The sequence below is a fragment of the Solea senegalensis genome, linkage group LG10 (genome assembly GCF_019176455.1).
Source record: "Solea senegalensis isolate Sse05_10M linkage group LG10, IFAPA_SoseM_1, whole genome shotgun sequence".
Lineage (NCBI taxonomy): Eukaryota > Metazoa > Chordata > Actinopteri > Pleuronectiformes > Soleidae > Solea > Solea senegalensis.
The window spans coordinates 24,089,800-24,103,083 of record NC_058030.1 but is presented as its reverse complement, the minus strand read 5'-3'; the positions used below and the strand labels follow the sequence as shown (position 1 = coordinate 24,103,083).

Genomic DNA, 13,284 nt, shown 5'->3' with positions numbered 1-13,284 from the left:
GCAGTTTCATGTGCAGTGTGACTCCGCCCACATAGAGGAGGTACTATATTGTAGTGGAAAACCAACCGAACCATGCTGTGCAGTGAGGAGACGAACTGGGACTGAGGTGGAAAAGTGGTTAGTTTTGTGTGTGAATGACAACAAACAAACAAACAAACAATCAAACAAACGCTGCTCATAGCTTGACTTTGTGCTCGGACTGTAAACCTGTCTGTCTGCCTGTCTGTCTGTCTGTGACCGTGCACCTTCTCGCTCGCACCGGGGTGCAGATGGAGAGTCTGGCCGGACGCTGCTCCTTTAAGACCTCGTGTGGTCAGCAGCTCCTCATCCCGCTCTCCGTCTGCCAGCGTCTGTCAGTGCACGCGTTCAAACTTTGACTGGGGAATAGAGAGGCAGCAGTGGAAGACGCTGCTGCAGCTGCAGCCGCCGGGAAACACTACACGGAGGAGCGGCGCGGAGCGGCGCGGAGCGGCGCGGTGCGGAGCGGAGCATCATCTGCGGGGGGGGAGTGTTCCGCTTCTGATCACAAGATGAGAACAAAAGGAAAAGATGAGTTAGCAACTTAGATAGAAGCAGGTGAATGTAACACAGTGGTGAACGGCTGCAGCCTCCTCCTCCTCCTCCTCTTCTTCAGCCATGCCGCTTGTCATGCGCACGCTGCTGTTCGGCTTTGTTACGCTGCTGGTTCTGGTTCTGATCATTGATGATATCGCACAAGTGGAGGAGGAAACAGCGTGAGTAGTAATGTGTGTGTGTGTTTGATGACTTCTCTTTTCTTCTGTCTGTGAAGGGAAAAGAAATGTTATTTCATTTTAAACTTTCGTGTGTGTGTGTGTGTGTGTGTGTGTTCCATGTATAACACTATAACACTGTGGTACTGCAGTAGCAGCTGTTCAGGCTGTAGCCTCTCCAGAGTCTCCAAGGAATAGACTGATTACACTGAGGGGGGGGGGAACAACAACAAAAGAGAACAAAAGATGTTTTACTCTTTTTTTCTTTTTGTTTAAACACATTGAATTGTTGACCAGAAACACACACACACACACACACAGACAGGTTTGAACAGGTTAAACAAAGCGTTATTTCTATGTCCAACCATAACTTAACCTAACCTAAAGTAAAATCTTAGCCCTGAACTTAACTGAACCAGTTTTGGTCTGTCTGCGGTGTCATCCTGGTCTGGTCTGGTCCTGACAAGGTCAGTGTGTTGATTAACCTACATCACTACAAGAAAATACAGTAAAATACCGAAGCAGACGTCGGCTGCACAGAAGCATTGATTCTTATCATCACAGCTTTCACGTGTCCTACTGTTACCTGTGGGTCTCTCTAATGAGGTCACATCCACATATACACATGGAAGCAGGTCTGCAGAATAAAGGAGAGTAGCATAGCATTGCTGTCCATTAGAGCAGCTTCTCATGCGTCCATCTGAGTGAATATAAGTGAATAAGTGACTGATGCTGGTGAGTGTGGAGCATATTCAGGATTGCTCACCTGCATGTGAAAGGAAACACTAATAATAATAATAATAATGATGATGGGGCTTCATTTCTCCTCATGACATCAGCAAATGACCCACAGTGGATTGCTCTAAAATACCTCCCAGGATGCCTTTCACCTTCATTGTATATTTAAAGAAGGACGTGCAGCATGTATTTGTTATTAAGTATTATTTAGTAAATATTATGATAATAATAATAATAATAATAATGTATTGTCTAAATCCTTTCTTCCAGGAATACTGGACATTCAAAGCACTCGCAGAGGCCGATGCCCAAACCACACAGGTCTGAAATCCAATTATCGTCACACACACAGAGTACATAGCGCTCGTTAGCTTCCTTTGTAGCCTTGATAACACAATGAGTCATTCACAGTCAAGGTATAGCTGCTATAAATACACAGGATGGTGGTGGTTTCCATGTCACAGGAACACTTGCCATGAGAATACAGTTACAATTAGGGATGTCCCGACTTTTTCACTTCCGATACAATACCGATATCACAGCCTTGAGTATTGGCCGATACCGATATCGATCTGATACGATATCAGCACGAATCATACATACTTTCATTACATATTTAGTAGTGTGGAGTGTTAGAATAGGCTTGATCAAGTGATATTACTTAAACTGAGAACAATAGTATGAGACAAACTGACCCATTTGTTATTAACTAATGGTTACATCAATTTTAACCTTCAACATAAGAATATTGGATTTTTTTTGCCGTGTTCATTTCATACAGTCTATGGTTCATTTCATCAGGAGGAACGTACCAAGTGCTAATGGGGGTGTTTTCAGAGCAGCCGTGTTTCACAGGTAACAGCGTGTCTTCAGAGAACACCCCCCCTTGTTTTCACTATTTTGGATTAGCCCAACCCACACAGGGTGAGTGACTCGTCAACAGGTGGCGCTGGTTTATGAAATAATGTTGTTTTCGCGGCTCGCCTCAAGATGAGCTAGCGTGGTGCTAATGGCTAGCTTAGCCTCTGATTTCAGAGGTTAAAGAAAAAAGTTTAATAGCATGAGCACACACACACACACACACACACACACTGTTGTTGTGATCATGTGATCTACATGCATCCAACACGCAGAGCCCACGTGATCACAACGGGCGCTGCTGGATAGAAGAACTGGAGCGGAATGGACTGGAGATTAAAGAGGCAGTCCGATATAATCCGATACTGTTTTTTGGCCGATATCGGACCGATATCTGATATCAATATCAGATGGGGACATCCCTAGTTACATTTCATCAAGTGATCACTGTCTTTATTAAATGTAAATCAGTTGATACTTCACTCATGTCCAGAGCATGAAAGTCACACTGTGTCCTCATCTTTTCAGAAAGGCTGCAGCTCATGTGGAAACCACTGCTTTGACAAGTGTGAGCACAACGGAAAATGGTCCCCGTCCCCGTCCATCGTACAGGAACACTGCCAACCTCTCATCAAGCACCTGGACCTTCAACAAGACCCTCTCCAACCTCATCAGGCACAGTCCCATTTCTCTACAGTCATCTATGATGCAGGTCCTCGCTCTGCCATATTTAGTCTTCAGCTTGTGTTTTTGCAGGAAAAATATCCTGAGATTCCTGGACCCAGAGAGAGACATCTCGATACTGAAGGGCACTCTGAAGCCAGGAGACGTCATCCACTATGTTTTTGATCGACATAGCACAACAACCATCTCTGAAAACCTCTACCGTCTGTTGCCAGCTGTATCTCCCATGAAGAACCAACATCATGGACGTTGTGCCATTGTGGGAAATTCTGGGATCCTTCTGAACAGCAGCTGTGGACCCGAGATTGACTCGCATGACTTTGTGATCAGGTATTTCTTTTTATTCCTCCGTAGAAAGAGCATAAGTCAGGACTCTTCCACTTCCACAGAGATCAGAATATCCATGTTTAAAGGATCATTTCACCTCAGTTTCCCCTGAGTCAAGAAATATCTTCATTTTTGTTGTTACGTGACACGCTAATTCTGCACTTTTTAGAGCCACTCGCCGGGGGGGCGGGACCTCCTTCCCACAATGTAAAATACTTCCCTTTATTCTAATAATACAAATCTAAATGCTAATCCGTGAAGTGTTTCTTTAAGTGGAATGCAGATAGTAAATGATGATGGTACATCAGTTTCACTGTCAGCAATAGTATTCTAACATTGGAATAACAATCTCTTTAGATTAATTCATGTTAGGAATTAAAGCTAATGAATTTATATCACTTCAAAACAAACTCCCAGAACCAGAGCAATTAAATTCTCTTTAATTAAAATGTAGATTCATTGACATGAGCCACAGAGTTGATGTGGTGGTTAGTGCCTTTCTGCATGAAGTTTGCATGTTCTGTGTGTGTGTGTGTGTGTGTGTATGTGTGCGTGGAGGTTTTCTGTGGGTTCTCCAGTTTCCTCCCACAGTCCAAAAACATGCAGAGGTTAATTAGACGCTCTAAATCAACCATAGGTGTGAGAGTGTGTTTGTCTCTGTGAGGCCTGGCGAGGGTTTCAGATGGGATTAGACCAGTGGCCCCGCGACCCTCATGTGGATTAAGTGGTAGAAGATGGATGTGTGTGTGTGTGTGTGTGTTTTCAAACGTGTTTGGTTGTTGCCTAGAATCTAAGAAACGGAGCAGGAAGTAGCAGTGTGTGGTGGCACCTGGTCCAGCCGACGGACGGATCAGTGAACAGACGTCAGGGTGAAATTGATGGTGCGGTCTCCGTGTCACGGTGCAAGCTCATGCTGATGAGCAGAGGTCAGGATTTATAGACTTGAGTCGGGCCACAGCGCTAATGTTTGGGTGAAGGGAGACAACAGGGGATGTGGCATTTTGAGAAGTGGAGGAATTTGCTGTGGCATTCACGTCCGTGATGGGGAGATAATGTCTCAGCTAAATATAGTTCTCTGCCTTGTGCTCGGTTTCCACAAAGACAGTGTGTGCTGCAATTATAGATGATTTTTAGCTCAGTGCCACAATAATGTCAAAAATGTGGGCTAATGGTGATTTGTCCCACTTTCAACTCAATGTTTCCTCGTTGAATACTGGCTGCTTGACTTTGATGCTTAGGAGTTGCTAATATAATATACATTTTTTCTTTTTCATTTACATTCCATACACTGCAGTATAACACCGTAGAGTGATTAACACATACATGTTTATTCCTAACGGATCGCCACAGCTGATCATCTGCCCCGTCCCTCATGTCCTCTTCTGTTACACTAACTGTCCTCATGTCCTCCTTCACAACATCCTCGTCCTCATTCCATCTTCACCATCCTCTGACCATCTCTCTTCATTTATCGTCATTATCGTATATCGGTCAGATATCGGCCAGAACACGAGTATCGGGTTATATCTGCCTCTAAAATCTCCAGTCCATTCCGCTCCAGCTCTTCTATCCAGCAGCGCCCGCTGTGATCACGCGGGCTCTGCGTGTTGGATGCATGTCGATCACATGATCACAACAACAGTGTGTGTGTGTGTGTGCTAATGCTATTAAACTTTTTTGCACCACGCTAGCTCATCCTGAGGCGAGCCGCGAAAACAACATTATTTCATAAACCAGCGCCACCTGTTGACGAGTCACTCACCCTGTGTGGGTTGGGCTAATCCAAAATAGTGAAAACAAGGGGGGGTGTTCTCTGAAGACACGCTGTTACCTGTGAAACACGGCTGCTCTGAAAACACCCCCATTAGCACTTGGTACATTCCTCCAATATTCTTATGTTGAAGGTTAAAATTGATGTAACCATTGGTTAATAATAATAAATGGGTCAGTTTGTCTCATACTATTGTTCTCTGTGTAAGTAATATCAGTTGGTCAAGCCTATTCTAACGTTCCACACTTCTAAATAAGTCATTAAAGTACGTGCTGATATCGTATCAGACCGATATCGGTATCGGCCAATACTCAAGGCTAACCGTCTTGTAGACGTTCCCTTGTTTTTCCAAAAACAATGTTGCGTGTTGGTGATTCATCTTCTCTCTGAGCTGAAACACAATGACGATGGAGTCCTGTGTGGATGTGTCGGCCATTATCATGTGTACATACACACTGTGACTAAAACACCGTTTCCTTGTTCAGAATTGATGTAACTGAGCCTGAAATGAGCTTCTCCTGATTCAAAGAGCAGCCACATGTGTCATTACATGCAGTCAGTGCATGCTCTGTGTTTGAACAACAATATTCATAACTTTATTGTTTAATGAAATGTCTATATTTAAAATTGATTCCAATGTAATTAAAATAGACATTGACTCACAACTAAAAGAAGAAGGTCTCTGGTTCAAAGGAAAATGCGCTTTTTACAATTTAAATCATGTCATGATCCGTGTGTAAGTGTAGTGTTAACTTTAAACATGTGTTACAAACTTCTCTAATATGCAATATGAATGAATATGGATAATTATGTGGTGGCACTGTTGTCACTAATAATGAAATAGTCGTACGTGCGTCAGATGGTTTAAAGCTGAGTTGGAAACTCAGTAACCAACGCTTGTTCTTCCTCAGGTGTAATCTGGCTCCAGTGGAGGAATTCTCTCAGGATGTGGGGACGCAGACCAACCTGGTGACCATGAACCCCTCAGTGGTGCAGCGGGCCTTCCAGGACCTGGTCAGTAAAGAGTGGAGGGATCGCTTCCTGCGTCGGCTGCAGAGCCTCCGTGGCAGCGTGCTGTGGATCCCAGCCTTCATGGCCAAGGGGGGGGAGGAGCGCGTGGAGTGGGCCCTCCGTCTCATCCTGCTGCACACTGTGGACGTACGCACCGCCTTTCCCTCACTGCGCCTTCTCCATGCTGTCAGAGGGTAAGATTTAAGCTCAGGCTGACAGCCGCAGCTGTGACAGGCTTAACCGAGGGTCTGCAGCACAAGTGGCTATTTTTAAAAGGAGAATTAGAGCTAATCACCGGAGGCAGCCAGCGCCGGGAAGCTGCTCTCGTCTTCCTGCTCCACTTATTTCATTTAACATAGTATTTTTTCTAGAATGAATGCTTTTGTTTGCAGACCAGGATCATTTATCTCTCTTTAAGGACCACTTTGACAAACTTATTCACTTTATATAGTAGAAAATGACATGAAGACACCAACACAACTAACCATTGCTTTAAGGAAAAAACAGGCAGGACGTGTTTCACGTTAGTTACAAGCTAACTTCTTCAAATAACCTCAAGCACGTTTCCATGGTTACTCACGCCTTCATTGCGCCACCAACAGGTGATAGACGATGGATCCGTCTGGAACTCGTTCCCCAAGTTCTCCCCGTCAACGTCCGACAAAATTAATTGTAAATATCAGATTATGGATTTGTCGGATTATAAACGTTAGATATGTACAATTATTTTGTCGGGGAGCGAGTCGCAGACGGACGTCGACTCCAGGCCTGTGACGACCTCTGGCCGTTGAGCTGTCGCTCTAAAACTGCAGCCAATCAGCAGGCAGCGTCCTAAGGCCCGCCCACAAACAACACACAACGGTGCAAAGAAAGTGTGTTTTCAAACAATAAAATACAACATTCTTCAATGAATAAATCGATATTTTTTGAAAATCTTGACACAAATCTGATTCCGTACGCGCTTTAGCTGTTTAGTTAATTGTCATATACATTAAAAGCACAGTGTACAGACGCCATCTCATCTCTCGTCAATAAATATTAGTCAATAAAGTTCAAGTAATAATTCAATAAATAAATCCAGAGGAAATAGTAGCACTGTCTGAGGGGAGGTATGGCGGTCCTGTTGGAGTAGACGTTGTGACCTGTGGTGATCCGATGATTTCACGGTCCTGCGCTGTAAGGATGCTTGTCGAGTCTGAATCCATCAGACGCCGCTGTGAGACCAGCAGAGGGAGTCAGAGATATGTTAAACTCTGATGATGATGACGAAGGTCACCAGTTTGACCTGGTACTCCGGCCTCCCACAGCCCATAAACGTGCACACACGAGATTTGGTTCATTTGACTGAACTGACCGCAGGTGTGAGTGTGACAGTGAAAAGGATTCTTTTCATAATCGATTATTTTCCTGATTAATCAGTTGAAAATGTTGAAAAATGTGGAATCAGACCCTGAAATGATGAGTGGTTTTGTCCACGAACCAAACAGTAGCTTATTTTAATGATAACAAACATGGTGACCAACATAGTGATCAGTTAATAATGGATTATATTATTTGATTGTTGTTTCTCTTCCTGTTGTCCTTGAATCTTTATCTGCTTTGTTGACGCCCGAACAACCAACGCTGGACAGCGTTGGCCTGTGAATCACCTGCTGGTTATAGACCTGCTCAGTATGTGTGTCATGACACATGAGCAGCTTTAAATAGAACAACCTCTGCATCTCAGCACTGAACACAGAGCAGCACACTGCATCAACACAGCACTTGTGATGATTCTGTGGCATATCGAATATTTATTATTGCATATTATTGCATTTTTTTTTAATTTATTTATTTATTTATTTTTTATTCTTATTCTTATTTTTATTCAATTCTCTTTTTTTTCACAACTGAGCTGTGGTGAATGTGTGTTTCCCCCCTGGGGGAGGAATAAAGTCAATTCAAATTCAATTCAAATTCAATTCAATTCAATTCAATTCAATTCAATTCAATTCAATAATTACGAAAAGCCTGCTGCTGCACAACAGATGGTTTGAGTTGAGATGTTTGTCCTTGAAGTGCATTTTTACTTTATTATCACACGTGATAATAAATACTTTCATACACAAGTGAACTGTTTCATGTTTATTCTGTAAATGTATGAATGTATGAAGTGCACCACACTGCAGCTTAGATTAGATTATTAAACTGTACACCAACAGATCAGACCTGGACCACGGAAAACTCACTTCACATGTAGTTAACGCTCTGTTCTTGTCTGGTCTGGTCGCAGGTACTGGTTAACCAACGACGTCCACATCAAGCGTCCGACCACAGGCCTCCTCATGTACACGCTGGCCACTCGTTTCTGTGACGAGATCCATCTTTATGGTTTCTGGCCCTTTTCGCTCGACCCCGATGGGAAACCTGTGAAATATCACTACTACGATACTCTGAAATATGAGTACACGTCCAGGTCGAGTCCACACACTATGCCTTTAGAGTTCAGAACGCTGAGCACGTTGCATAGACAGGGGGCGCTGCAGCTCCACACCGGCAGCTGTGGTGCAGACAGGAAACCTCAGGACTAACAGCAGGAAACCTCAGTCCTGAGTGGTCGACTGAGACGTTTCACTACTTTTATAAAACGTGAACTAACTTCTCTTTTTGTCGATTTCAAACTCATTTCTCATGATGAAATTTCTATGGCAAATATTGCAGCCAGTTTTTGAATAAGTACTCTGCGTTTTGTAAGATTTATGGATAAAAGCCCATATTTCTGTTTTTAGATTTGTTATCAAACACTGTAAACTTTTTTTTTGTTTTATTTTTTGTTTTTATCCAGAATGTCAGCGTTTAGAGCTCCTGAATGTAAAAAGCTTAATGTGAGTCAGCATTTAATCCAGGGACAGAATTAAATGTGGCTCAGCTTTTTAAATCGTTTAACTTTAATATGATGATTTTTGTTAGAGCTGATGATACTGATGATACTGGTGATACTGGTGATACTGGTGATACTGATGATATTAATGATACAGATGATACTAATGATACTGATGATACTGATGATACTGGTGATACTGGTGATACTGATGATACTGATGATACTAATGATACTGATGATACTGATGATACTGGTGATACTGATGATACTAATGATACTGGTGATACTGGTGATACTGATGATACTGGTGATACTGATGATACTAATGATACTGGTGATACTGATGATACTGATACTAATGATACAGATGATACTGATGATACTGGTGATACTGATGATACTAATGTTACTAATGATAGTGATGATACTGGTGATACTGATGATACAGATGATACTGACGATACTGATGATACTGATGATACTAATGATACTGATGATACTGGTGATACTAATGATACAGATGATACTGGCGATACTGATGATACTGGTGATGATACTGATACTGTGATACTAATGATACTGATACTAATGATAATGATGATACTGATGATACTGGTGATACTGATACTAATACTAATGATACTGGTGATACTAATGATACTGATGATACTGATACTAATGATAATGATGACACTGGTGACACTGATGATACTAATGATACTGGTGACACTGATGATACTAATGATACTGATGATACTGGTGATACTGATGATACAGATGATACGGGTGATACTGATGATACTAATGATACTAAAGATACTGATGATAATGATGATACGTTTTCACTGACTGAGAAAATTGGAACAGGTTATTCATGAGTGAAAAAGCCCAGTACAACAGTGCTGCCATGTGATAATGTCAGGTTTCCAGGGCAGCTGAAGGAAGAAATGGAACTATGTTTAACTGCCCTGGATGTTAAGTATGTTTATATAGACTTAGCAAACGTTGTGCACTGGAAATGTTAATGCTATGGTGGTAGTAAGAACTGAATGTACTTTCATGTGCTTTAAATTTGTTTCAGTAGTCGCTCTTAACAATGCTTTCAGTGCAATACTTAGAGGAGGAGGAGCTTGTATACCATGATTCATACTTGTAGAGTTTGTTTAGGTTCATGTTTGTAGATTTGGAAAAAGAAAAGTAAATCTTGTTAATAATTGTAATGACTTATAGCGACCCATAAAGGAACCTAAAGACAATGTGGAAAAAGACTTGTTTTGTGTAAATGTGCCTTTATTATCGATTATCAGTTTAACACTGGTTTATATTTCTGTACGTTTGTCAGTTCAGTTGATTCTATCGTAGGTTTGTGAAAAATAAAAACACATTTCTTAATTTTTACTTTTGTCACACTTACCTGACACCAACAGGAACATAGAAAAATAATTTAGAGGTCAATCATCATTTTCATTATCTAAAACATGGTCTTTAGTGTATGGTTTTTGCTATATTTCCAGATGTTATCACTGCACAGCTGCATGAAACTGCCCGACAGTTGTTTTCAGTTAGAATCAGCTCATTAAAAACATTTGTTCAGTTTTCCTCCAGGACCGGAGTCACTGGACTGAAATACAGCGTCAGGGTTTGTGTGACATTGTTTCCTGTGACCAGCTCCTCATTGAAGCAGCAGCTGCTCCTGTGAGCCGAGGTGCACGATCAAATAACACGAGGTCACCTACAAAACACACAAACTCAGTGCTATTCTGTAATCACGTGTGAGTGCACACAACGTTTGTGGATTGTTGGTTTGGTGGGTTTTTTTTAAAGCACATGAAAGAATTACATTCTTTTACTTTTTACTTGTGCTATATTCTTTGTGAGGGTTTGTCTCTAAAGTAAAGTAAAACATTCAATATATACAAACCAAGAATAATCTTTTTTAATATTCAAAGTTGCACCAAATGACTGGAGAGACTCTTTACCACACGTCTATAACAGGGATCATGTTAAATATGATGGGGATGTTCTGTCATTGAGTGTTTTGACGGCACATGCTGTTGATACGCTGCAGCATTCACATTCACAGCATGTTTGGCTTACCAATAATATAATAATAATAATAATACTTTACACATGTATACAATAGAAATATATACTGATGATGTTCTTATCAACATTTGAAAAATGACCAGAGATGGCAGCAAAATAGGAATGTAAAACGACACAGAAAGACTTCCCACAGCAAAGTGCTTAGTAGATGAAGATACTGTATATCTATTGTAATGATCCATGTTTACACTGGAAAAGGGTCTTTTCACAATATTTATTGCATGTTTTTGCTCAACTGACGACTGATTTTCGAGGCCACAGAGAGGCGGATCACAGGTTTGGAACAGGCTACAGAAACTGTACAGACCAACATACTTTTTGGCTTAAGCTCGAAAGAAAACAATATTTGGAACATGAACCTTGAGAAAGAAAGAAAGAATAAAATGTTGAATGAATTCTTGTGAACTCCCCCGTAACAGCTGAATGACTTTGGTGAAGTCACGACAGGAAACAGCAAACGATGACATCCATGCGGCTCAAAGGCATGCACGTGTAGCTTTTCAAGTCACTGAATACAGGAGATCACACAGATGTTGACGTCAACGCTGGAACTCACCTGCAAAAAACAAACTCCACGTTACTTTACAAAGATAAATCAGCTTTAAGTTGAGGAAACAGTCAAGACAGTCAAGTTCAACAGGACAGAAAATCGTCCCGTGAGGAAAACTGAAAACCTAGCGTCAATATTTACCACATTCAGGTTTTAAAAGCTCACTAAAATGCTATTATAAATATAGTATCTACAATCAAATCAGTGGTGTTTCATAGTCAAAACAGTACACATGTATTTTCATAAGCAAATGGAGGTTTAATTTCAAACTGTCAGACTTGTACTAAAATATCATTAAAGGTTTCTTAACAGACAAATATGAGAACATTCTCCACTGATCTCCACTGAACCCACAGGGAATATTCTCAGTGTTGTTTTAGTCATGCTCATTGTCACACGAATGAAAAGACAAACCTGTATTTGACATCAAACAGAACGGAGTCATCCTCATCGTCATGCTCCTCATTCAGTGGCGCCATCTCAACGCGCTCTGCTGGTGTTGTTATGATGTCATATTTCCGTGTTTTTCTGATCTTTTTCCCAGATCTGTGGGGATTAAAGACAAGAAAGAGAAGCATTAGTCACTTTCAAACAGTTATTTACTCGTCAATTACTTATCAATCAATCAATCAAAGACTTATTTATATTACATTACTCAATGTGGATGCAACCTGTCTACAAGGCCAAGTGTTCTCTGACTTCAGCTTTTCAAATGTAAGTATTTTGTATTTTGTTTTATAAATTAATAAAATAAAACGCTTTTTTTCTGGGAAGGACATTCTCTCATCAGAACGGACATTTTGAAAACTAAATTATTAATTTATCATTTTTTTAAAAATGAATCCACACAATACAATGAGTCCTGCTATACAACAAGTCTGTGTTCTCTCACAAAAACACAATCAAACAGAACGGAATACATGACATTGGACAGTGCTGTGTGGTCATTGGGAGGTCAGGGGTCAGAGGTCAGAGGTGATGATGCTCCACAGCCTGCAGCGTCACATAACAACCAAACCAAAACACAACGAATTCACTGACCACACACACGTTCATACGGAAGCCATGACGTCACGGCATGACGATGATGATGATGATGATGATGATATTCTTTAGTCGTGTGTTTACCTGAGCACTCTGGTGAGCAGACACGTGACGAGAGCAGCTGTTAACACGCAGATGAAGAGCACGATGTTTTTCAGCGCGGGCAGATGCGTCATGAAGGATGACGACACGTGAGATCCCAGCGCAGCAGCATCTGTCACGTTCGCGCCCTCGCGGTCACTGATGATGGAGGAGGACGGCGTGGAGCTCAAGTGCAGCGCGACAGAGGGAAGAGTCTGCGGCTCCCCGATGATCCGCGAAACTACCGCGAGAATCAAACTTACAACCAGAGGGCACTTCAACATGGTGGTGCAAATAAACGTGGAGGTAACAGAGAAACAAAGGCTGGATCTTCACTTTGTCCAAACACGACGACAGCTGTCACATGACACAACTATCCATGTCTGTCCTCGTGCTTCTCCTCTGCTCAGGTGACCAAAGCTGCTCCTTCCTGGGAGCAGATGGAGGATTATGAGCTTACTTTGCTGCTCCTTCCTTCATCCTGCGGTTGTGTGTGTGTGTGTGTGTGTGTGAGGCTGCT

At 41.7% G+C, this 13,284-nt stretch overlaps 2 protein-coding genes across 3 annotated transcripts; one reads left to right on the top strand and one right to left on the bottom strand.

Moving 5' to 3' along the window:
- Positions 1–72: 72 nt before the first annotated feature.
- On the top strand, positions 73–9,125 carry st8sia2 (ST8 alpha-N-acetyl-neuraminide alpha-2,8-sialyltransferase 2). 2 transcript variants are annotated; one of them, XM_044037088.1, is made up of 6 exons: positions 73–734; positions 1,740–1,790; positions 2,856–3,002; positions 3,084–3,341; positions 6,021–6,314; positions 8,393–9,125. In XM_044037088.1, the coding sequence occupies exons 1-6, from the start codon at positions 637–639 to the stop codon at positions 8,688–8,690; spliced, it is 1,146 nt and encodes a 381-aa protein (XP_043893023.1). In that variant the 5' UTR covers positions 73–636; the 3' UTR covers positions 8,691–9,125. The 2 variants fall into 2 exon arrangements, with proteins under 2 accessions (XP_043893023.1, XP_043893022.1); XM_044037087.1 differs by having other exon boundaries at positions 2,856–3,341.
- Positions 9,126–11,288: 2,163 nt separating this feature from the next.
- Positions 11,289–13,284, bottom strand: fam174b (family with sequence similarity 174 member B). The gene is made up of 3 exons (XM_044035233.1): positions 12,768–13,284; positions 12,054–12,185; positions 11,289–11,645 (listed from the first exon to the last, which is right to left on the bottom strand). The coding sequence occupies exons 1-3, from the start codon at positions 13,046–13,048 to the stop codon at positions 11,642–11,644; spliced, it is 417 nt and encodes a 138-aa protein (XP_043891168.1). The 5' UTR covers positions 13,049–13,284; the 3' UTR covers positions 11,289–11,641.